We start from the raw sequence: 24007 nt of genomic DNA, 5'->3' as shown, positions 1-24007 counted from the left end.
GCGATGCAAAACAAAGCTACTATGAAAAGTACTGGATAGCAACTTTAGGCTGAGTCCCACATCACGAGACTAAATATATACTGGACAATTAGCTTGCAGAACACCTCCTTTCAAACAAGTTCAAGTTTATTGTCAAACTGCAAATTGCCTGAGTAGGGCAATTGCCTATCCTGCTTCTACTCTGACTTCTACGTCCTCAGCCTCTGACACCATTCTAAATAAGTCAAACAGAATCATAGAAATGCACATCACAGAATGGGCCCTTTTGGCCCAACTCATCCATGCAACCATGATGCCCTTCTACGCTAATCTCATTTACCTGCATTGGACTTGTATCCCTCAGTGCCTTTCCTATTCAAGTACCCATCCAAATGGCATTTAAATGTTGTAATTGTATCTGTCTCCACCACTACCTCTGGTAGCTCACTCCAGAATACCATCACCCTTCTGTGAGAAAAACTTAACCCTCAGATCTCTTTAAATTTCTCTCCCTGCGCCCTCTCGTCTCCCCTGTCACTACTCTCTTTCCTTATAGCTATACTTGCTCACAACTTGTTAATTTTTGACATTTTACATTCCTAGAGAAGGATCAGAGCCTGAATATTAACTCTCCAAAGATGCTAACTGGGGGAGATGGCTCATCAGAGGAAGGCAGAAGTAGCCAGGATCATGGCACTGTGAGTGGCTCTGCTGCACAGGAGGGCAGGAAAAAGAGTGGCAAAGCTATAGTGGTAGGGAATTCCAATGGTAAGGGGAATAGACAGGAGCTTCTGTGGCCACAAACTGGACTCGCGGTTAGTGTGTTGCCTCCCAGGTGCAAGGGTCAGAGATGTCTTAGAGCAGCTGCAGGGCATTCTGGAAGGGAAGGATGAACAGCCACGTGTTATGGTGCATTGTAAGGTACCAATAATATAGGAAAAAAAGTGGGATTAGGTCCTTCAATTTCACTTTTTTTGAAACATGTTACACAGCAGTAAAATAAGGTTTTCCAGTGAACCCACTGAACTTAAAGGGAGCAGGAAACAGAATCCTGATTAAGTTTAAAGGGAGTAGGAAATGAGACCCAATAAGTTTTAGCTTCCAAGTTTCTATAATTCAAGAGGAATTAAAATGTTAGTGATTAAAATACTAGAAAGCTTTTCAATTGAAGGAAAAATAATTGCAGTTGTCAGAGAACAATGGAACTACTGAAACTCCTGAATATCAAGATGCTAGTTTTATTGCATTAACTGAATAAGATCTACAGACCACATTGTGGTATTCAAATGACTGATTACAACCAGAAATTCATCGTTTTTCTCCTTGATCCAGATTTGCTGCAGAGTAAAATAAACTCCACAGAAGGAAACAATATTCTAGAGTCAATCTGGATTTTAATCCAGGAACAAAATCAATATTCTGCCAAGTGTCAGTCTATTCCAAGCATCACAGATTGGGGTATTGACTCCGGTTTGATGCTTTCTGGTGGTTTCATGCTTTCAACTGCCTCAACTCAAACAGCCATTTTCTCCAACTCAAGTATTTCTTGTGACAAACAAGTGTTCAAAGAAATGGAGAGGAAAACACATTCTTTTTTTAAAACCTCTTATGATTTTTTTTCCTAGATTGTTTGCAACATTGTTCAAGGCCTTATTTTAAATTCTTGGGACATTTCAAAATAAACGAGGACAACTGATAACTGTATCTGTCCAAGCTTCCAATTCTTAGAGCAATTCCTGGGTGGATGACAACTGAACAGTAAAATTTAGAAACAATTCCACCCTGAGTGGGGGAAAAAAGTCATGAGTATGAATTAATCACTTTTTTCCTACTGTACAGCTGTTTCCTCTTGCTTCCTTTCCCAAAGATTCCACTTGCCTCTTGCCCCTGATCAAGACACAGCCACGCATAGAAGCTAAAGCCATAACCAGGCCAACGTTGAATAGTGGGCACCATAATTCCTGCCATGCTGTGGGACAGGTTAAAGTACTGTAGTGCATTATCCAAGCCCTGCTTCCGGGCTATGCCAAGTATTGCACGTGTCACTGGAACCACATAAGGGTGGGCTTGTTTAGCGTCATCAGTTCTCACAACCTCAACAACTGCAAGATTTCTCCTGAGCTCAACGACCTGGCTGCCTAAAGCACCCAGCAGTCAATCAGATTCTCTGCACAGTCGTATGGTGCAGTCTAGTATGGCAGTTCAACGTCACGAGGATATGGCTTACTATGCTGGCATTTACACAGAATGTGCGGCTTTGACGGTTGATGCAGCATATCCTCTTCAGCCAATCAGAAACAAAGATTTGTAGCTCAAGGAATCTAACTCTGGGAGCCACTGGATGAGTAGTAGAAGTGGTTGGACATTGCTGATCCCAAGCATTCCAACAGAGGTATGATCACCTTCAACAGCCTGGAAGTACAAGCAGAAAATGATACAAATTAGACCCAAGAGCAAACTAGTTTCCTTTAAACTCTAAAGATGTGCACAGTTGCAAGGTGTGGGGAGAGGTTTGCCCCTTTGTTACATTACCTTTTGAAACCACTGTCACAGAAATAAGACAGCTGGCCACCAGCAAACTCTATTACCACCAGCCTATGATATTCCAAAATAAACTGACATCCATACAAGATTAAACATAGTTATATTACAATTATTCCCTTCTCTGGCAGATGAGAATTAATAGGGCCATAGAGAGACATAGCGTGGAAACAGGTTCTTTAGCCCACTAAATCCACACTGACCATCGACCACCCATTTAAACTAATCCTACGGTAAATGCATTTTTTTAAAATTCTCCCCACATTCTCATCAGCTCCCCCCCAGATTCTACCACACACCGTAACACTCTGAACAATTTACAGTAACCAATTAACCTACCAACCTATAAGTCTTTGGGAAGTGGGAGGAAACCAGAGCACCCTGAGGAAATCAACCTGGAAACTCTGCACAGTATGATTCTATGACAGCACCCAAGGTCAGGATTCAACCCAAGTCTCTGTTGCTATGAGGCAACAAGCTCTATTAGCTGCTGTACTATGTCATCCAAAGGGATCTTAAAAGGGATCCACATTGTTCAGACTGGGCTTTTGATAGAAGGTTAAATGTGATTTCAACTATATAGATCAGTGTAGACACAAGAGACTGCAGATGCTGGAACCTGTAGCAACAACTCGCTGGAGGAACTCAGCGGGTCAAGCAGCATCTGAAGGGGGAATGGAGTTGTCAACATTTCGGGTTGAAACCCTGCATCAGGACTGAGAAGGGAGATGGTATATGGAGGAGAGGGAGAGTGGCGAGATAGGGGCCAAAGGTGATCAATGGAGCGAGGCGGGGTGAAGGATGATGAACAGATCAGGCCAACAGATCAGGCCAGGTAGGGGTAGAGTGGATTAATGTATTTGCTTAACCTAAACCAATGAATTCAAAAGCAATTGAAAATAACTCATCTCACAAGAACTCTTATGTTAAACTGAACGCAAAGCATCGTAAAACAAGCAATTTAAGCTTCCCTCATTGATTTTGTAAAGGTGCAAAGGCTTCTTGGTATCTCATATTATGAGGAGGCTGTTGCTGCATTACTGATTTTTTTAAAGACTTATTTGCACCTTTGGCTCACATCTAAGAGACCAATTGCTACTCTGTCCTAAACAGTTGATCTACGGCAATCTCCATATTGAAGGATTGCTATCCCAATTCTTGCACTACATGATTAAGGTATGTGTGTTCTTATGTTGAAAGTAACTTCAATATACAAAGCAATCTGGAGAAGGAGAAGAAAGGGAGGTGGGTGGGGAGTGGAAGGCTGGTTCTTTTTCTTTCACATCCAAGCAAGTTTTATCGCATGCAGGTCAAGTTGTGCACAAGTTTAAATAGAATTGAAGAGGTAATGGGGATTCATTGACAGCAGAAACAGAAATCCACAGAACAAGGAAAAGGTTTAATTACGACAGAATCTAGCTGCACACACTACAACAAAATATGCAAGGTGGAAGCAGAAGTGATCAGGAAGTGATGAAGAGTTAGACAAACCGTTCAGCTAAAACCCATTACAATAAACTGCAATGCCATTGGAGGATACAGTAATTCAACTAATGAAATGGTCATATTGATACTCATATGAATCAACTTTTGCACATTAGCCCATGCAATGACCAGAAGTCTTCAAAATTAGAGTGCGAAGCCTCACCATGTTCATCAGCTCCTTCAGCAGGTCCCGTGATGGCTGGCCCAAGGTCTTCAAAACCTCATACAGTTGTATGTAACCAATACGCTCTTTGAACACTTCCTGGTTTCAGAATTTTTCAAAAAACAAAGCTTAATACAAAATAATCTATGTTAACTGAAAGTACTGCCCCCATCTCTTTTACATTATTGAAAAAGGCAGGCCCTGGTCCTATAATGTCTTTTCAGAAAACCCAGAAATGTGTGGGCAATAGGCAGTGAGATAATGTCAAAAAGTACTATGCACATCAAATTTCCCAATCTCAGCTGTCCTTGTATGAAAGCTGCATGGAGGCCAGGTATCTTAGTGCCGCAAAAGGCAAAAGCATGACCTCCTGTCTCATTGATGCAAACCTCTACTTGACCATCAATGGAGACAGCAAGCCTCCCTGCCCTCTAAGTGGTCTGATCTCACTCCAAGATAAGTTTCCAGTTCTATAACCAGAGCTGGCAAAGGGACAGAATTAGTAGAAGTGCAGAATCTTTCTGTGCTGGACAATGCTACCATTTTCCCATCCCATACTATACTATTCTGACAAAAAATTAAATGCATTGATTTTGGGAAAAGAGTAAAAAAAACATTCATTTTTAATTTAAGTCATTCAAATCTGAGGTTCTCTTGCATATTCCTCTTGAATATCTGCAATTACCTTAGCAGCTGGGGATTTGTGCATCACTGCAGTCAATGCTTGGATTGTTGATACAGCAAGGACATCCAGGCGTCCCTGAAAGACCTAGAATGTCAATTAGATTAATAAACCACAACTAGAGAGGATAGTAAACAGAGGAAAGAGAAGGAATGTTCATTCAATGGTTCTTCATTCTCAAACTAGGGAAACAAAGGTTAGTACCAACAACCAAGACTTGGCATCCGAATCTTTTAATCGGCAATTAACTCACTTAAGTAAACAATTATTACTGCTGAAACATTCAATAAAATTTATGCCTGAAGACACTGGTAATGATGGGAGGAATTAAATGAATTGGTTTTCATGTTGCTGAATGTTAGGTTTCATTGCTAACAAGAAAAAAACAAATTTCTATAGTTTTCAGAATTTTTTTTTAAAAAACAAGTATGCAGAGGCCAGCTTCAAACTACTTCAACTTTAGGCTATTCATTTTGTACCAGTGAAATCTTTTTCTGTGTGTGTGCACAGAGCTGTGCTGCACTGGACATTTTTGATAAACATCTAACATCAAAACCTACAGTAGTACATCTTGTGCTGACATTACTGTTTCTGCCAACCTAGATCATCTCACCCGAAGCCACTTACATAAAATGAAGAGGTAATAAAGATGGAATGCCTGACCATAAAATCAAATGTTCAAACCCACCCATAACAGGCACAGATTAATTTTTTAAGTTTAAATTTAGACAAAATGGCAAAATTTTAATACTATGTTCATTTTGCTTTTCTCTCAATACCATTAAGGATTCTTTTTAATTTTGTAAAAAGGTCTAGCCATGTGTTTGATTTCTTTACTGTTTATCATTATGAAATAAATTGAATATGGAAGAAAAAAAACAATATTTCTGGTGCTAGTAGGGATGACAAGTCTTGACATTACCCACAACTATACAAGACAAGCCTGCAACAAATATCCTATAGCAAGAACACTGTGCAGCATGCCACGCCCGCTCCCATTACTCACATATAGTTATGTTGGTCAGCTCTGTAACGAAGGCCAGTGAGGAATAAAATGCACCTTTACTGTTACAATGGGATATTTATATTTCTCTATACACCAATTGGTCCAGCATGCAGCAGCTACTGTTAAAAATCAAAGGCATGCCCTCACATGATTACAAGAGGCAACTGTTGACAGGAAATCTTAATCAAGAAAAAGAGTGTTCTTAAAAGTTGCACTTTAGTTTGGAAAAGTGAAGTTTTATTCAAAAATTTAAAAATGAATTCTGAAGACTGCAGAAACACAATTATAAAAATTAAAAATGCAGCAATAAATATTTGGTTGCAAAAGATATTTTACAGTTCAATGCAATAATCTTGGAGCTTCTTTTTACAGCAGTAGTGCAAGAACCTGACTCTCCCCTCATCCCACCCCACCATGTATCCGAATACAAAATTGATTATAAGACAAGGGTACTGAAAGTTTCAGAGACAAAGTGGATATTGAAACTTAAAATACAGGTCAGCTATGAAGAAATGATCACCGAAAGTGTCTTGCAAGGCCAAAGGACACTTAATCCTACATCACCAAGATTACTAGAATGGAGTAGCTGTAATTTTTTAATCATTTGTTTCTTGAGATAAAAATTTAAGGTTTTAGACAAATTATTAATTTCTCTTTCTATACCAGGAACACTTATGAAAGAGAGAAAAATTGAGATGGGTTTAAAATATCATGGTACGTCTGTCATTATCAGCGTGACTTTCAAATAGTTTGGTGGTAATCCAGTCTCGCCCAATCCAGGATTGGAAGAAGGGAAATCATGAAATCACCCAAATGAGACTTTTATCAGCTCATGAGGTTCAATGTGAAGCCCAATTATTCCCTTCCTAAACCAGGATGCCAATGCAAATTGTTTTGTTATCACCATCCCCCTGCTCACCCTATCACTGCTGATTTCAACCAGATAATCCAATATAGCAAGCACTGAACTATGAAATCAGTGTAGTAGAGAATATGGTAGGTATGAAAGAAGCAAAAAATCTTATCAATTTTCATTTGGTGTCATTAGTATTTGTGCAGTCCTCAGAAACATTAAAAAGCGGCCAAGCAGAACACCCAGTAACCTTCAGATTGTCGCTACGTCTCCTCACCAGACCAAGCCACTGTACCAAGCGGTAACACCAACAACAAGCAACTGTACATCATACACAACTGTCTGTGTACCAAATCACATACAGCTTCACTGATCACAGAAATACCCACCCATCACCACAGTGCAAAGAAATCAAAGGGCAAACCCTACAAGATAAAATTAAAGCAGAACTTGGAAATGCCATGCCAGTATCAAAACGCCACTATCAAAAACCTGTATGTTTAATTTTCACAGAATTAACTCTATTTTTTGCTTTCCAATAATTAGGTATTAATCAGGCATTACAGATACTATGAAATATTCATTTTAAGTCATAGTTTTGGTAAAAAGACTCAAGGTTCCCAATTTTTTTAAACTAATGGAGGGGGTAGTTGGGGAGAGAATAGTACTCAAAAGAAAGATAATTTATCTAACACCTTTCATGTAGGAGAACACACCAAGGTGTTCACAGAGGTATAATTAAAAATAATCAAATGGACACTGAACCAGAGGAGGAAATATTAGGTGGGGTAAACAAGAACTTGGTCAAAGAAGTGGGTTTCAAAGAGAGTCTGAGGAGCTTCATAAAGAAATTGGCAGCAGTAGAGACCATGGGTGCTTGGATGCTTGGAGGTAGAATGGATAATATGGTGGGGAAGAGGGGGATGATTTACAGATGTCCTGTGTGAGAGGTCCAGAGTGGGAGGGCACATCTATCTGGAGCAGGTTAAAGGTCAAGGGGGAATAAGCTCTGAAGATGACTTAATTATGAGGGTCAGAAATTTAAACTTGAGATGCTGCTGGACAACGATCATGGGCGATCAGTGTACAGCACAAGTTAAAATTGCGGAGTTTACAGAGCGCAGAAGATGCAAAGTCAGCCAGAAGAATACTGGAAGAGGCGAGTCTGCAGCTGATAAAAAGCACAAAACAATTAGGTTTTCTGTGTATCAAAATAACAATGATGATTTATACACAGGGGGCTTGCATAATGCAGAAGAAGAATTTCTCCATCCCCAATTCCCTTACTCTAGAATTAAATTTACAGTACAAAAAGGGGGCCATTCAATTCATCCAAAGGAAGGATGGTTAATTCCAATATTTGGTTAATCTCAATTGCCATCTGTTGGTCCAGAGTCTCTTCAAATTTTATCCAGATATTTTTTTAAATGTGATTAGATTTCTTGCTGCTACCACTGTCTCAGACAGCGAATTACTCTATGGGTGAGAACAAAATCCCTCAAATTTCCTCCAAACCTTTCACCAGGTAACTTAAATAGATATTTCCCAGTTACTGAACTCCATAAGGAAATTGGCCCTTCCTGTTCACCTATTTAAGCCTTTCAAAATTTTATACACCTCAATTAAGTCTGCCCTCTCAGCTTTGTTCTGATAAAACAACTCTGGCCTAGCCAAACTGCACATCAGCAAAACTTTCCAGCCTGGCAAGATCCTCATAAATCTCCTGAGCACTGTCTCTAGTACCATCATACTTTCCCCATTATGTGGTGAATACAATTGTGCAAAGAACTCCATCTATGATTTAATCAGTGCTTTATACAGTTTCAGCATGACCTCTATACTTTGGTATTTTTTGGTTTTGCTGATAAAGCTAAGAACCCAATGCCTTCTTAACCAGCTTATCTATTCATCAGAACCGAGAAAGATAGCTTCTTTGACCCAAAATGGTAACTCGCTTTCTCTTTCCATAGATGCTACCCAAGCTCTGAGTATTTCCAGTGTTTTTTCTTTTCATTACAGCTTTCCAGCATCTATAGTGTCTTTGACCTTACCCTGGACACCTACCCTACTTGTGCCAAAAAAAATCACAAAAAAAAGTTTGCCTTTGCCTGAATATTTTCATTGTGTGTGGAAAAGGAGAAATAATGGAGGTTAAAATAGGAGAGGCATTCATATCTGTTGGTATATTACAGGGGAAGTGGTACAGGTCATGTTTGATAGGAGATTATAATAGACTGCTGCAAGTTGAGAATAAGGAAAGAATGACTTATGTCTGTTGTTGATGTCCAGCACACATTCTCCAGCAAAAGGCGGCAAGACCTGGTGACCTGTGTCAAGTTGCAGCTTTGCTACTAGTACGTAAACATTTGGATCCTGAGCAAGGAGAACTGCTTCTCTTAAAAGATTTTACTGCATTTGTGCAAGTGCTTGAAAGAGCACCTTCACAACCGCAAAAGCTCATCTTTTGGCCCAGATTCAACCACAAAACAGTGGTCCTTCTAAACTACATCTCACGTATCTACTAGTTATGTAGATATTAAGCATCCACGCAAGTAACCTATAAACCTGCACATCTGTGGGATGTGGGAAGAAACTGGAGCACCCAGGGGAAACCCATGTGGTCATAGGGAGAACGTGCAAACTTTACACAAGCAGCACCTGAGGTCAGAAATGAATCCAGGTCTCCAACTCTGAGGCAGCAGCTTTGCCACTGTGGCACCCATAAAGCATTTCCTATTACCATTATTTGGCTGACTACCTATAGATATTTATTAGTTGTCTAACAAATAACCAATTACTTTTCTGGTAAGGAGAGCACAAGGTGAAAGAGGGGAGAAATATACATGATCTTCATTCAAAGTTCCAACAGATGGAATGCCTCTAGCTCAAAAACAATACAGTTAATAAAACTCAAAAAAAATATGAACTTGGCATGGGCCATATTTACTGCCCATCACTAGTTACCCCGAAGATATTATGAGTTCAATTGTGTAGCATGGTATTGGATCTGCATGGGCAAGGTTGGGCTGGTTGGCACCTAAGGGATGACATTAGTAAACTTAGTTTTTGAGACAATCTAGCAGCTTTCTTGGTTACCTTATCTTTTGTTAAACTCAGAACAAAACTCCCAGGTTTAATCTTTTGGTTTCCTAATTTCTCAGTTGTGGGAAAAGCAAATATCAGACTAAAGAAAGTTGAGGCCCTGGATTAGCACAATGCTGAAAGCAGAACATTACAGTTTTTACTTCACTGTAGTATAACTAACCCAGTTAGCTGTGGCTCAGTTGGTAGTGTATTTTCAGCATTAGTGACATAATGCTGCACTGTCAGAGATGCCATTTTTAGATGAAGCCTTGTTTGCTCTTTCAGGTAGTCACAGAGGATTCCCCTGGTGCAATTTTCAAGATGAGAAAGAGTGCCACCCTCAGTGCCCTCGTCAATATTTATCTCTCACAAAACAAATTTAAAAAAGAAACAAGCTTATCTGGTCATGATCACATTGCTGATTGTGGGAATTTACTATAACTGAACTTGACAATTACTTCATTGGCTTTCGAGTGCTTTGGGGTGGCTTGATATCATGAAAGGTGCTATATAAATGCAACTCTTCTGACTGGTGCTGAAACAGCAAATATTTAATTTCCTGTCTCTAATATCTTTCTCTTCAATAAGCATAAAGTTAAGGAAACACTTGAAGTTTACACAATGTACACTCCACTAGTGACACTGCTCAAGAAGCTCCATCCAGGCCAATCAAGAATACATAGATTGCAAAATGAAAAGAGCTCCAATGAAGACGATGTTTCATGTTTGATTCTCCAACTGCCCCTGGGTTCTTAACCAAAAAGCTAGGTGACCAAAAAAAAATGCACGCAGTTTAAGCTACTTTACAAAGCCATATATTTTGTTTTTTAAAAAATGCAGTTAATCTCAATCAAGGGGAGTTAAAGAGACAAAAAAAACTTATTTTAAAAAAATCTATGAAAACAAGGGAGTTGCTTAAAAGGCACAAATTATTCAGATCTTCAGAATTCTGAGCTATTCTTCCCCTGAGCCATTAAAAAAAATCACTCGCAGGCTATCGGTGGAAGAAGAAAGAATATGTCACAGTCTTCGGTTTATGCTACTAACAGACACCTATTCATTGGCTCTGCCGATTAATAAATCCATTCCAGAGATTAATTGTACATGATTACTTATGGTCATAAGGCTGGCTGTTCTGAAGTAAATACTGGCATGGCTGTCCCAATGTTGGTGATTTACAGCTGAAACAAGAATTCAGTTAATACCTGGTTCACATTCATTTCTGTCAGTAATTTGTTGGCAAGATCTTTCTCACTCTTGTCTGCTGCTTTAGAACTTACAAACAGCTGTTAAATGAACACAACATAAGCATGAAAGGCACGCAACGGGTAGAATTAATACAATTGGGGCATGGTTGTGAACATGCTTATTGAAAGGGGAACTTAAAGGTGGTTAATAAGTCAGCTTAAAGAAGGTTAATAAATTCAATGGACTAAATCTGGACAACTCAAATGGAGGCATTTGCCAATATCCTTTTTCCTTGAAAGAATCTAACTTAGGTTAATGATCCTGCCACCTTCAATCATAAACAGATGTGATGAGGTTGCAACTGCACAAATTCACACACACTACTCAGCAACAATGTTCTCAAACCAACATCAATCAAGATGTAATGAGTTCCCAACACTGTGCATTCTCCAAGGAAAGTGTTCCATTTCCCAAGCAATTCAATCTCACCTGCTATTTTCAGCATAGTATTATAAATGAGAACATTTGCCTTCTATTATGTTATTTTGTTTCAAAACAAATCTAAATGGCAGCAGGTGTAAGGTGATAAACCTCTGCATGAACAGCAAAGAATAATAAATGGGTGGAGTAAAGGGCAAATGAAAGCAAGATAACTTGAAGCACTACTCAAATTGTTACCCAATAAACCATAATGTAAACCACATATGCAAAGAATGGAGCTAAATGAATGGTTCCTTGGATTCACATAAAGGAGCATGCACAGTGGAGCATCAATTCCTTCCAATAATCATAAAGCACATTATAAGTGTATGCATGTCCAATTAATGCACCCCTTTATAAACAGTCAAATTCCTGTGCGTGCCCCTGTTTGCATATAAAGAATGGCAGCCTACATTGGAAAGGGTCTGGTAATCATAAATTAACATATTAATATTTTAGGAAACAATAAAATGAAAATTTATATATGGATCATTGCCACCAGTGTACAAAGCAGTCATTTCCCACACAGCTGGAAGAGAATACAAAGGTCTTCCATTGGCTAATTTGGATTTATGCTCCCATGACCTGCTGTTACAGTACATCATGAAATAATTTCACAGACGCATCCTTTCTACACAATCTGTCCCGTGAATAATTCTCATTTCTCTAAACGTAAGAATTTTTATTTTTGATGTAATGTTTTCAGCAGCCCATCCAACCTTTCCTAATCCTGACCCCATAGGCGTCAGAGTCTTCCTGATGTGTGGCAAACCAGAAAAGGTAATGAAAGCTACACAGTCAATAGTTCAAAGTAAGAGACTTAATTCTCTGGTACAATAAATTACTGCAAAGGTTTGCAAAACCTCTGTATGTAATGTGATGGAATCAAAAAACCTCACCAGATCATTCATTTGCTTTCAAAATGGATAAAGTCCACTATTTTTCTCAATTCCTTCATAATTCGAAGACTATAAAGAAAATGATTGTGCTATTACCAGAGTAAATGCCCTTAAGCTTTAAAACTTTGGTTAGAAACAATCCAGTTGATATTTTCTTCAGAACATTTTTGACCATGGCAGCACAAGTTTAAAACATTGTTCACTGCCAACCAGCTCTGCTCTATACCATCAATAATGCTCACAAAACAGCAGAAAGGCAAGTGTTAAAAGTGTGAAACGCTGCAGCTGGGCACATTACCTGCATAAGGTGCATGATTACATGACAAGTTGTCAAAATACAGCTTATTTGATGATGCATATTAAACTGCAGCTGTGTAAAAGAATGAATTTCACCAATGATGAGATGAACAAAGAACCTCCCACCTATGACACTTGTCGGTCTCTCACATTCTTAAGTGAACCACAGTAACTGGTTGCAATCAAAATTCTAGTAAGATTCTTTGTTTTGATATTTTCACAATTATTTCCAAGGTTGAAAGTTATTCAAAGGAGATTAAACTGTCGAATTCTATGCCACAGTGTTAATAAAGCAAGTTATTATTTGGTTTGTTGCTGTGTGTGCCAGGCAATTCATTGAAATTTCTCACACAATTCTCGCCAAGGACTGCAGTTCTGCATATTGTTCCACCGCTACACTGTGCTGAATAACCATGATACTATTATTTCTTTTGTGACTCCTCATTAACAGGAAGGTCAAGAAACATTAGTTCCTTCAAGGATTTTTCCTATATTCTTTCTAGTTTAATAACTATATTCTCCTGAGAAAGGGTTAGATGTGAGGCCAAGTAGAAAAGGAAGGAGGGAGGAGAACAAGAGAACTCAAAAAGGAAAGAGGAGGGGACCACATGGGCTGTACAACTGGCAGTCCAGGAGTGCAGAGGAGTTAGGGACAGCCCAGGTATGTGTTGGTGCAAGGTTCAGAGGAGGGGAAAGGGTGTGCGTTGGGGCTAAGAGGCAACACAGAGGTAAACAAGCTGTGAATAAAAGAGAAGGTGAGAGGAGGAAAGTCACAGAGAGCAAAACGTAAAAGGAAAGAATGAGAGTATACCAGAAAGGGGGAAAACCTGCTCAGCTTTCCCTTAGTTGGCTGGGTTTATCAGAAGGAACAACCAGTGCAGGGTAGGGGAGATGGCATTAAAATGTGAATTAAATAGCCAATTTTAGATGGCAAGTAAATTACTATTATTTTGCAACATTAGTTTACAATTTCATGAAAAATGTAAAAAATCTTCATTGCTTTGTTGGAACTTTTACACAAACAGATTTAATATCAACAAGACCCAGTACCCACAGCAAGAATGTATGTGCTCTTCACACTGTTCACTATGCTGAAATCACCAACAAACCAAGCTAAGGCAACAGTACAAACACATTTCAGTTCAACTTAAACAGCACAATGGGAATGGAGTTTCAGGGGTAGAATGTAACTGGCAGGTGTGGTGCACATAACAAGTAACCAATTTGGCTGTACACAACATCAAAAATCATACAGATACACTCCTTCAGGAGAAATGATCGACACACACCTACGCAGCCACAGGAGTGCAACTTCAACATGGCAATGTAGCAGGAAATTCTAGCTCCAGATTTCAATTCCTGATTGTGCTTCAGCTAATCAATTGAAAACTCCAAAGTTCCCTTTCCAAGATCTAAACAACCGTTATTTAACATTTTAAAGTGAATGTCAGCCCTTATGTAAAGTTTGCTGATATTATTGACAAAATAGCTTCCTATACATCAGTAGTAAAATGAAAAAGACACAATCAACAAGCCTGTTTGGAATAGGTCAGGTAGCCAGTTGCTTGACACTGGCATATGGTTAAAATACATAAATGATGATGTCTAATAAGGTAGCCCACTGAAGCGCACCCAGTTGACTTTTTCTAAAGCTAATTATGCAGATTGAAAAGGCAGTCATCTCAGCCTCAAGTCACAAACCTACATCTTTAATGTTTGTTTTATTTTAATCAAGTTATAATCATCACGAACATTCTCTTAGGGTCTCTGCTGCAGTGTACAGTCTGTTCGAATTTGACTATTAAATGTTTAATTTTTATGAAACACCATGGCCAAGGGTGACAAACATTATTCCAGTCACACTGAATCACAGGATTCTTGGTGAAAATACATGCTGACCATTTGACCATGGCATTATCCAGAAAAAAAAAATGGAATAAATCATTTACAATGCTCTGCTTCAGGGAAAAAGGACATGATTAGCCTGCATTCTTAATTAGGAAAATAGAAATCAGACAGCCCTCCAGAGGAAGACAGAAATTTATCTTGGATCATCATTGCATGGACCTTAGTAGTCTATTGTTAGCAAAATCAGGAAAGCCTCTGTACAGCACGAAATGACAATAATGATTTGAAAGCCTTTGCCATATAATAACCAGCCATAGCCTGAATTCAAAGTGGAACTCTAACCTCTAGAGTCATAATCAAAACATTTCTACCAGAGAACAAGTTCCCATTTCTGTTTCCTACTCATGTCAGTGTGAGACTATTAACGCCCAGGGAAAGGGCAACAACAACATTAACCGAATCAAGGCAAATAATCACTCTGGTGTCAATCGGGATTCTACCTTGCTGTTCTGTAATAGTCGAGTGAGATGTTCAAAGCAGTTGCTATTCAGGAAGATTGCCTGAAGGACAGGTCTGTCAGAGCAATTTAACATCTCTGGAATAGTGTCTGCAGAGAGAAAATTCAAAAATTTATAGTTTACTACTAAGACAGCCAACAAAAAGGTGACTCTAAATACCTCACTACTCTCTTTTCCTCAGAAAATACGATTGGAACTTTTAGACCATTCCTAATAATACTCTTCCACCTACTTTCCCTGCTAACACCCCCTATAATCTAAAGTTTATCTACACTTCTGCTACCAGTATCCAAACTTGCATCAAATCCTTGTCACCGTCATCACCATGTTCAACAACTTACAACAGGCTCCCAGTCCAGCAAATGGAAAGATTTAAAAATTTTCAACCTTGAATTCAAATCCCTGCTTCACCTCAACCCTCCCAATCTCTGTAGCCTACTCCACTGGACAATTCCACAAGATAACTGAACTCCTTGAAATTTGTCCAATTTTCAACACTGTGCTATTGGTAACCATGCCTTCTATTGCCCAATTCCTGCACTCTGGAATTCCCTCCCAAACCTCTCTACCTCAGTCTTGTTATTCAGGACACTTCTTAAAACCTACCTCTTTGACTATCTTTTACTAAGTTAAAGGCATTATGTAGAGAGGTGTTGTCATAATATAAATTAGGATAGTTTCATTTCTGTGCATTAATTTTTTAAACAGGTGCCGCAGCTATAAGTGAAAGACATTCAGAGCAGGCAGTCTACTCACTCAGCATTTGTATCTGTAGTGCAATGAAACTGCTCTCCCAATTCCGAGATCTGCGATTGACCAGCAATGCAATGTGATCTGAGTTGAGCAGCTTGAAGTAATTCTCAAGGATTGTATTGATCTCCACCTGCCGTTGATCAGAGCTGCTGGTAAGCAGTACGTGAACTACCTCCGTCAGGCACTTCAGGGTCAGCTCCAATTTATGGCTTACGTCCTCTGGGTCCTTGTCATCCACCAAATCACAGTCTGCCAGCACCCTCATCAAGACTTCCATTGTAGCTGGTGAGATTGCCTGGAGTGCATTGCGCTGAAATAGTGTGATAATTCTTCATAAATAAACCAGGGAATTTTGCATCTATGATGCAACTATATCCATTCCATCTGAAATAAAAGTCTGTGGGACAAGAGCAGGTTGAAACAATGGGTCTACCAGGACAGTCCTACCCGTGGATCTTGGGGAGGTGGTAACAATGGGCTGTGTGCAGTTGGGGGATAATGGGGCTGGATGTCCTGAGAAAGTGAAGTCACTGATGTCCAAGAGACAATAGCATGGTGTTCAACAGTAGGGCCATGTCAAAATTAAGCCACAGACAATGTCATTTCTACTATCTTGGCTCAATTCTTACCAGCTTGTTTAGCCTTGGTAGACAACTTGATGTGAAAATTGACAGGACCCTTTTTTCCCCCCAATTTGACAAGGAACTTGTCGATCAAGTCTCTTTAATTCTGATCTCTGGAATTTCTGATCCAAGTGGCGCTCTGCTTCTTGCACTCTCCACATCTATTCATTTAAAAATGCCAACGCAACATTAACTGCCTCAATTTTTCTACCAAACCCCCAGTGAACACGTAGCACTCCACTCATGCAAAACCAACACTGCCATCAGACCCGGAGTGCTGCTGTGGTATGGAAAACTAGCCTCTACTTCACAGAAGCCAAACGTCAGTTCTCAAGCACCTCCTCTTACCTCCCCCTCAAGACCACGGCCACAGCATTGAACACCATGCTATCATCTCTTAGCCACCATTGACCTTATTTTCTCAGGAGATCATTTCTTCACACTGTCCAACCTCAGTCTCCCAACAACACATCACCCACTACTACTACCTCCCAAGATCCATGAGCAGGACTGTCCTGGGAGACCCATTGTTTCATTTGCTCTTATTCCACAGAATACATTTCTTCTTGCCTTGACTCTATCCTCTCTCTCCTTGTCCAATCCCATTCCACTTGCATCTGTGACATCTCTTAAAGCCTCCACCAGTTTGACAGTTTCCAGGTCCCAACCAGGTCACCTTCACCAAGAAGGCCCAATCCCCCTACATCTCCACCCCACACCCGGATGGTCTGAAGGCCCTCCTTGAACAGTAGCTCAACCAGTCTCCCACCACCACCACATTCACTCCCCCAGCTGAACTCATTCTTACATTGCATAACTTCTCCAATTCCACTCATTTTCATCAAATCAAAGGTGTGGCTGTGGAGAATTATATGGGCCCGAGCTTTGAGTCTCTCTGTGAAATATGTGGAACAATCCTCATTTCAGACCTACATAGGCCCCCTCCCTCAATTTGTTTTCTGCTACATTGATGACTGCATGGGTGCTGCTTCCTACCCTCATACAGAACTTGAAAATTGCATTGGTTTTCGTGCCAATTTCAACTCTGCTCTTGGTTTTACATGGTCTATTTCTGATTCTTCCCTTCTTTTTCTTAACTTCTTCATCTCAGGAAATGGGTTCATGACCTATATTCATTACAAACACTACAGACTCCCACAGCTATCTCGACTACATCCTCTCTTATCCCACCTCCTGTGATGACTACCTCCCATTAGCCCAGTTTCACCATGTCTGTCATTTCTGTTCTGCCGTCAAGATTTTCCACACCTATGCCTCTGAAATGTCTTCCCGTCTCCTTAACAATAGCCTCCCTTCTGCCATAGTTAACAGGGTTCTCAAGTGCATCTCTTCTATTTCTTATACTTCTGCTGTCACCCACTCACGTCCCAGCCAAAGTTGCCTTGGACTCCCTTTGTCTGCACGTTCCACCCTAACAGCCTTTACATTCAACACATCATGCGCTGTAATTTCCATCACCTTTAAATTCTACCATCAGACACAACCACCCCTCCCATTTCAACATTCTGAAGGGACTATACTTTTTGAAGCTCACTGGTTTGCTCTTGCTTCTCCAAGGCTTTTCAAAGGCCTTTTCCATGGATATTTAAAACCTTCCCTTTATGCGAGGTTTCTCTTCATCTCATTTTAATCTCTTATCTTTTGTCAAACAGGGAGCTCCAATATAGAGGTTGAGGTGTTTCCACTAGTGGGAGAGTCACGAACAAGGGATGTTACTTAAAAAAAAGGGCTGGTCATTTAAAACTGAGGTGCATAGAAATTTCTTCTCAGGGTAGTGAATCACTGGAATTCTCTGTCCTAAGGGTGCTGATCATTAGATACATCTAAGCTGGAGATAGATATATATTTGAAAGATTGAAGAAATGAGGGTTATGGGGAACTGGCACAGAAGAGGAGTTGAGGGCAGTGTAGATCAACCATAATCATATTGAATAGTGGGGTGGACTTAAGGGGCCAAGTAGCATATTCTGCTTTTATTTTCTTGTGTTTCCATGTCTGATAAAAGTTCATTGCCCTGAAATAGTCACTGAGCTGCTACCTTACCTGCTGAGCTTTATCAGCATTTCTGTTCGCTGATGTTTCTAGCAGCCATGGTATGTTGCATTTGCCTTCTTGTTTAAGTTATTGGTGACCAATAGCAAAGCCCTTGTTGGTGCAGTTCTTACCTGTCCACCTGCAACAATGGCCCCAAAGAGATGAAGAAGACAACACTTCAGACTCTCTTTCAGATGCTCGCTCTCTTGAAAACATTCTGAAAAGATAATGCAAATTGATCAATTAAAAGGCAGCTTGACCTTCAAGATATCCAGTTGAAAGAAATTGTGACTTGCTAAAATCAGGTATAAAGTTTATTCACTGGAGGTAAAGATACAAGGAGAAAGAATCAGTGGAGTATGAATGGTAGTCACTCTGGTTAGGTTTGGCAACAGTTCACTTATTTTGATTGTAATGTTGTAATGAAGATTGTCTACATATGTAATGATTCAGCTTCAGTCATTATAATGCATGAGAAATCTATGACTGCTTAATCATGCAATTCCTTCATATCGGCTTTCTATATTCTAATAGAATAAAATATAGCTTTGTGGCAGTTGTTTACAATTTTGCTCTCATTTTACTCCGTTTTTATTTCAATTTTCTTCTCTGGTTACAATTTCCGGTGGAAACAATTCTATGGCTGTCCCACCATCCTAATACCTCACTCATGACCATTCAGCATGAGAATGGACAGTGAATGCCTGTGGACTATTTATATACAGGGAATAGAAGGCACAGGAAATTAATCATCCAGCATCAACACCAGCAGTTTTAGCAAAGCCAATGAATAGCTATCAGGAGCTATTCCTAGCCCAACTACACAATTCAACTGCAAAGCTCACCGGTTCCATCACTTGCCCAGCCACTGTCTATGTCTCTTGTAGATTGACAGTTCATTCTCCTCCCCACCATTCAATCCCCAATCCAAAACATCTCCCTCTCTGCCATCTAAAATATGCACATTTTCTAACTTTTCCTTGACTCGATGAAAGGTCATTGGTCTAAAATGTTGACATTTTACCCTCTGTTCACAGAGGATGCCTGACTCTTCCAGCATTCTCTGTTTTTTCTTTGTTACTAATGATTCTCCGGTTATAATTGTACAGATAAGAATGGGAACTAGAGGAATGGACTCCCACACAGCTGAATGTAGTGAAGAAGCACTGGAGAAGGACAGTGCAGTCACCCATGTGAAAGGCTGCAGGTCAGTTGAGAAGAACAAGATGGAAAAAAAATCTTGTCACAAACCATGTCAGTGACTTTGATTAGAACAGCTATGGCATTCTGACAGGGAAGGAAAGCTAATTTGATGACTTCAAATAAGGAATCCTAGCAATAATTGGCCCAAATCTGAGAGGCTAAAACACATTTAAAAACTCAGGAAATGTACAGTATTGGAGATGGAATAGTAATTTGCAAGGGTGATGTAGTTATGGATTTTTTTGAGCAAAGGTTTGATGATTGCAGATTTAAATGAGAGGGGTCAGTACCTGATGAGAACGAACTATTAACGATCAGATAAAATGAGAGCCAAGAAGGGAAGCTGGGTGGTACTTTATTAGGAATAGAGCAGAGGGAGAAGGGAAGTCGTTCTCACAGACTAAATGAGTTTGGAGAGGACTAGGGAGGAAAATGGAAATTTGGCCTGATGAGCAAGAGGCAAATGACTAGATACTAGTAACAAAGAAGTCCTTGAACTTCTTGCAGTTGTTATTGGACATGAGGATGAGAGGGAGGTTTGAGAAGGTGGTGCAGCAGAGGAAAGCAGCATTCCAGGACAATCCTGGAAGAAGGAACAGTTTGAGCAGATGGATGGGGCTCAATAATTCTTTGTTTAGTCCATCCAGATACAGAGGTGAATATTTAAAACAGTTGTTCACCATTTTCATTTGTCTTACTTACTTGGATTTGAGACCATTAAGGAGGGCAACACTGTGAGAACAGCCAGGGTGGACGATGAGGACACAGAATGAAACAAGGCTACCAAAGGTAGAACAAAGAAGGAGGGCTACATAAACATCCTGTATTTCCTCATGTTTATCCTAACAAAGGATGAATATGAAGGGAAAAAGGCACAAAGAAACACCACCACCTGCAGGATCTCCTTGAAGTCACACCCTATCCTGACTTCGAAATATAATCACTTTTCTTTCATCACTGCTGGGTCTAAATCTTGTGACTCCTTCCCCAACAGCATTGAGGGAATAATTGCACTGGAAGAACTATAGCAGTTCAAGGCATCAGATCACCACCAGCTGTCTAAGGGCAATTAAGGATGAGCAACAGATGTAGACTTGTCAGCAATGCTCAGATTCCAAAAAAAAATCAAGGAGGTATTTGAGAGGGTGATGGAGACAAACCGATTAACGTCAACAGATTTTAATCTTGTACAATAATGGTTATCTACAAAATGTCTTGGAAATGAATTGTACATTGCTATGTTATAGTTGTTGTATATAACATAGAATGTCTGGAGTTGTGGACTGTCCCCAAGACTGATTCCAGTGATCTATATATGACAATACCATGGAGCTATCTCAAGGGGGGGAAAAAACAACTGCATTCCTTACTTGTGATGTAACTTCAAAGAACTTCACAGTAACAGCTGTTTTCAGATTAAGTGGAGTGACTTTGAAATTCTGTTTCTTATGCCCATGAGTCATGCTGGCTTGATAAAACATGCCAGATAAACAAACCTATTATTCACAATACGTCACTCCAGATTACATCATCTGGAGGAACACAGTTCTGTTTAATTGGATTCAATTTGCAGTGAGTCATTCCAAACATCTGAATGGTTAATAGCATCACATGGGGTTTCGACTGTGTGGAGCATAGATCTTTTTATTAGGCTGCTTCAATCATTTATTTTCTAGGAAAGTCTTTTGGCACAGATAGTAATGGCTTTAATGGCTACACTGCTAGACCAGACAGAATAGAAATGGTTGGACAATTCCCTGCTAGCCAAGTTTTGTGACTGATTATTTTTACAGATATAATTTATATTTAACAATTACAATTTAACAATTCACTGCATTTTTCAGGACAAATCAGCACTTTTTTTATTGGGAGAAGCTGTTGTTTCTGTCTCTTCTGCTGTTCAGACTCTGTTTTCTGCATAATGTGAGTCACATGCCACACCTCAAATTCACTGGTTGACAGTGTTGTCAATAAATAATCTGAACAAGAGCTTCTCTCTTATCCAAACATCTGAATAAACTTTGATTTGATCATACTATATACAAAACAGCCTGTGATGTTTTCCAATTCTATTCCAAGACAGTCTTAAATTTCCATGAGTGATGCCTCTTTTTGAATCAGCTCTGTTGCTATGAAATGGACTCAGGGCAGATGGTGCCTCTTCCAAATCAGGTGATGCAAAGAGCACGGATTAAGACTTGAGAGAAAAAAGAATATATGGGACAATAAAAAGGAGCCAGGAGACTGGAAGCACATTGATAAAATGTTCAATACTACCACCTTTCTGATCATGGGGCTGACATGTAAAGCCTGTTCACTCATCATCTCCCCTCAACCAGTTGCTCATACTTGGAATACTGACATCAAACAATGATCAACCAGATCTAGTCTTTTACTTAACAATTTTTAATATATTCCATAAATATTATACAGAACTATGAAGGTGAATGCAATCACACTTACAGATCCCGCAGCACTACAGGTGGACCATTAGTATTAAAATGAGTCGGCCAGTCTTTGAACCAATTTCTTTATAATTTATGTTTAACTTAATGTTTTTCTTCTGAATGCTGTTTATGTGATGCTATCTGCCTGTGATGCTGCTGCAAGTAAGTTTTCATTGCACCTGTGCATATATGTACTTGTGCATATAACAACAAACTCCACTTTGACTTTGATTTATGAGCACTTAAGATATACTGCTTCCACACAGGAATTACAAGGTCACAAAATACTTGAAGTACAAAGAATTATACTACATGACAAGTATGAAAAATAATTTGCATACTGAAAATACTGCTGCATCAATGAACATTTCATCATTTTCAAGGTGCTGGTTGAAGATTGATTTTTCAGAAGGAAATGAGAATATTTCACTTCTTCATCATAAAGTGCCCTTGGTCACAGAATGCCCATCTAAGGAGCAGTTTACCAGTTTTTAACTGCAGCTTTTCCTCTGTATTATACTGAACTGCCAGCCCAAATTATGGTCTGATATGGAAATAAAATCCACAACCACCCGGCTCACAGTCAAGAGTGCTGCCAAATGAAATAAACAGCACTTTCTCTTAAATGATGACTGGCATGCAGGCAAATTACAATGCTCATATTCACTTATAAAATTAGAGATTCTGGTAATCTGAAATAGAAACAGAAAAATGCTGGAAGCATTCAGCAGGCCAAGTGGTATCTGTGGAAAGAAAAATAGGTAACATTTCTGGACTTAACAATGAATTCAACAATTCTAGATAATCAGCCTCTCCAGTTTTTTTCTCTCTCCACACATGCTGCCTGACCTGCTTAGTTCCAGATTCTCTTTTATTTCAGATTTCCAACAACTGCAGCATTCTGTATCTCACAGCATTATTATTTTGCTCGTTCTCTCTCACCGTCTTCATTCACTTCTTTCTATTTACTTCTCCTCAGATAAATCAGCTGTGCTCAACAAGCCTTCACCACCCTCTCTCAGCCAGCACCACCATTCCTTATGTCATGCACTCTCTTGGTCTCCACTCTATCACAGACTTCCCTTTGTTCTCTCCACCCCTCGCCCTTCTCTGCAACTTAAAAGATGCTCAACTTCTAACTTCTCCTGCTCTGACGAAGAGCCATCTGAAGCTTTAACTGTATTTCTTCCTCTCCAGATGCTACCTGTGCTTTTTTTTACTTCACATATAACAAACTTGAGGCTGCAGTGGTCAATTATCATGGGCTATTAGCTGCTGCCAGTAGACACTTCCATGCTATGATGTGAAATAGTGGTACCCACACCCACATTTGTTCTTAAGTGTCTTACTTTCTATGGAAAACACAATCATAAACTGTGCAATCCAAGCTTTTGGAGCTGAATTTTCAGACTGCGGTAACTGATCTCATCTCAGCTCCTGCAATAATTGAAACCTTTCTCTGCAGAAGGAAAATGTCCTCAACTCTTCCTTCCTCACTCTATTTCAAGAATTCTAATTACCGTCCTGTTGCTTCACTTCTTTCACTTTCCTTAGACACTTGTCACTGTTGGATCAAGTTCAGCCTTGAAGCTGCTGTGCACTGGATTTAATTAAACTGCCTGCATTCTTGCTGTTTGGCCGATTGGCCCTGGAGGCAAATTCAGCAAGGACAGGGAGGCAGTCAGTGCCTGCTGCAAGGAACAATAAGGATTCCTCAACCATGGCTCTGCCCTTGATGTGAGCACCCTCAACTTCACTCCACAGTAAGTCTCTCTGTTTGCTGAAAAGGCCATATGTCAACTGAAAAACAACAAGGCCACGGGAGCAGGACAGCACCACTTGTGAAACTTCAAAACTTGTAAAGAGGGAACTTTGGACCCAATTCACTGCCTCATCTCCCACA

General features: G+C 39.7%; 1 protein-coding gene across 1 annotated transcript in view; it reads right to left on the bottom strand.

Annotated features, from left to right (window-relative positions):
* The window catches only part of LOC127574082 (neurobeachin-like protein 1), a 199382-nt gene that overhangs the window by 91385 nt on the left and 83990 nt on the right, over positions 1-24007 (bottom strand). The window contains 10 exon segments of the mRNA XM_052022775.1: positions 1813-2069; positions 2072-2153; positions 2156-2295; positions 2298-2391; positions 4169-4267; positions 4854-4937; positions 10999-11079; positions 15006-15112; positions 15780-16086; positions 18586-18671. Of these exon segments, the coding sequence (XP_051878735.1) occupies positions 1813-2069; positions 2072-2153; positions 2156-2295; positions 2298-2391; positions 4169-4267; positions 4854-4937; positions 10999-11079; positions 15006-15112; positions 15780-16086; positions 18586-18671 (1337 nt within the window).

This window comes from Pristis pectinata, chromosome 1 (assembly GCF_009764475.1).
Source record: "Pristis pectinata isolate sPriPec2 chromosome 1, sPriPec2.1.pri, whole genome shotgun sequence".
NCBI lineage: Eukaryota > Metazoa > Chordata > Chondrichthyes > Rhinopristiformes > Pristidae > Pristis > Pristis pectinata.
The sequence above is the reverse complement of the archived record's forward strand: the minus strand, read 5'-3'. Positions and strand labels throughout refer to the sequence as shown.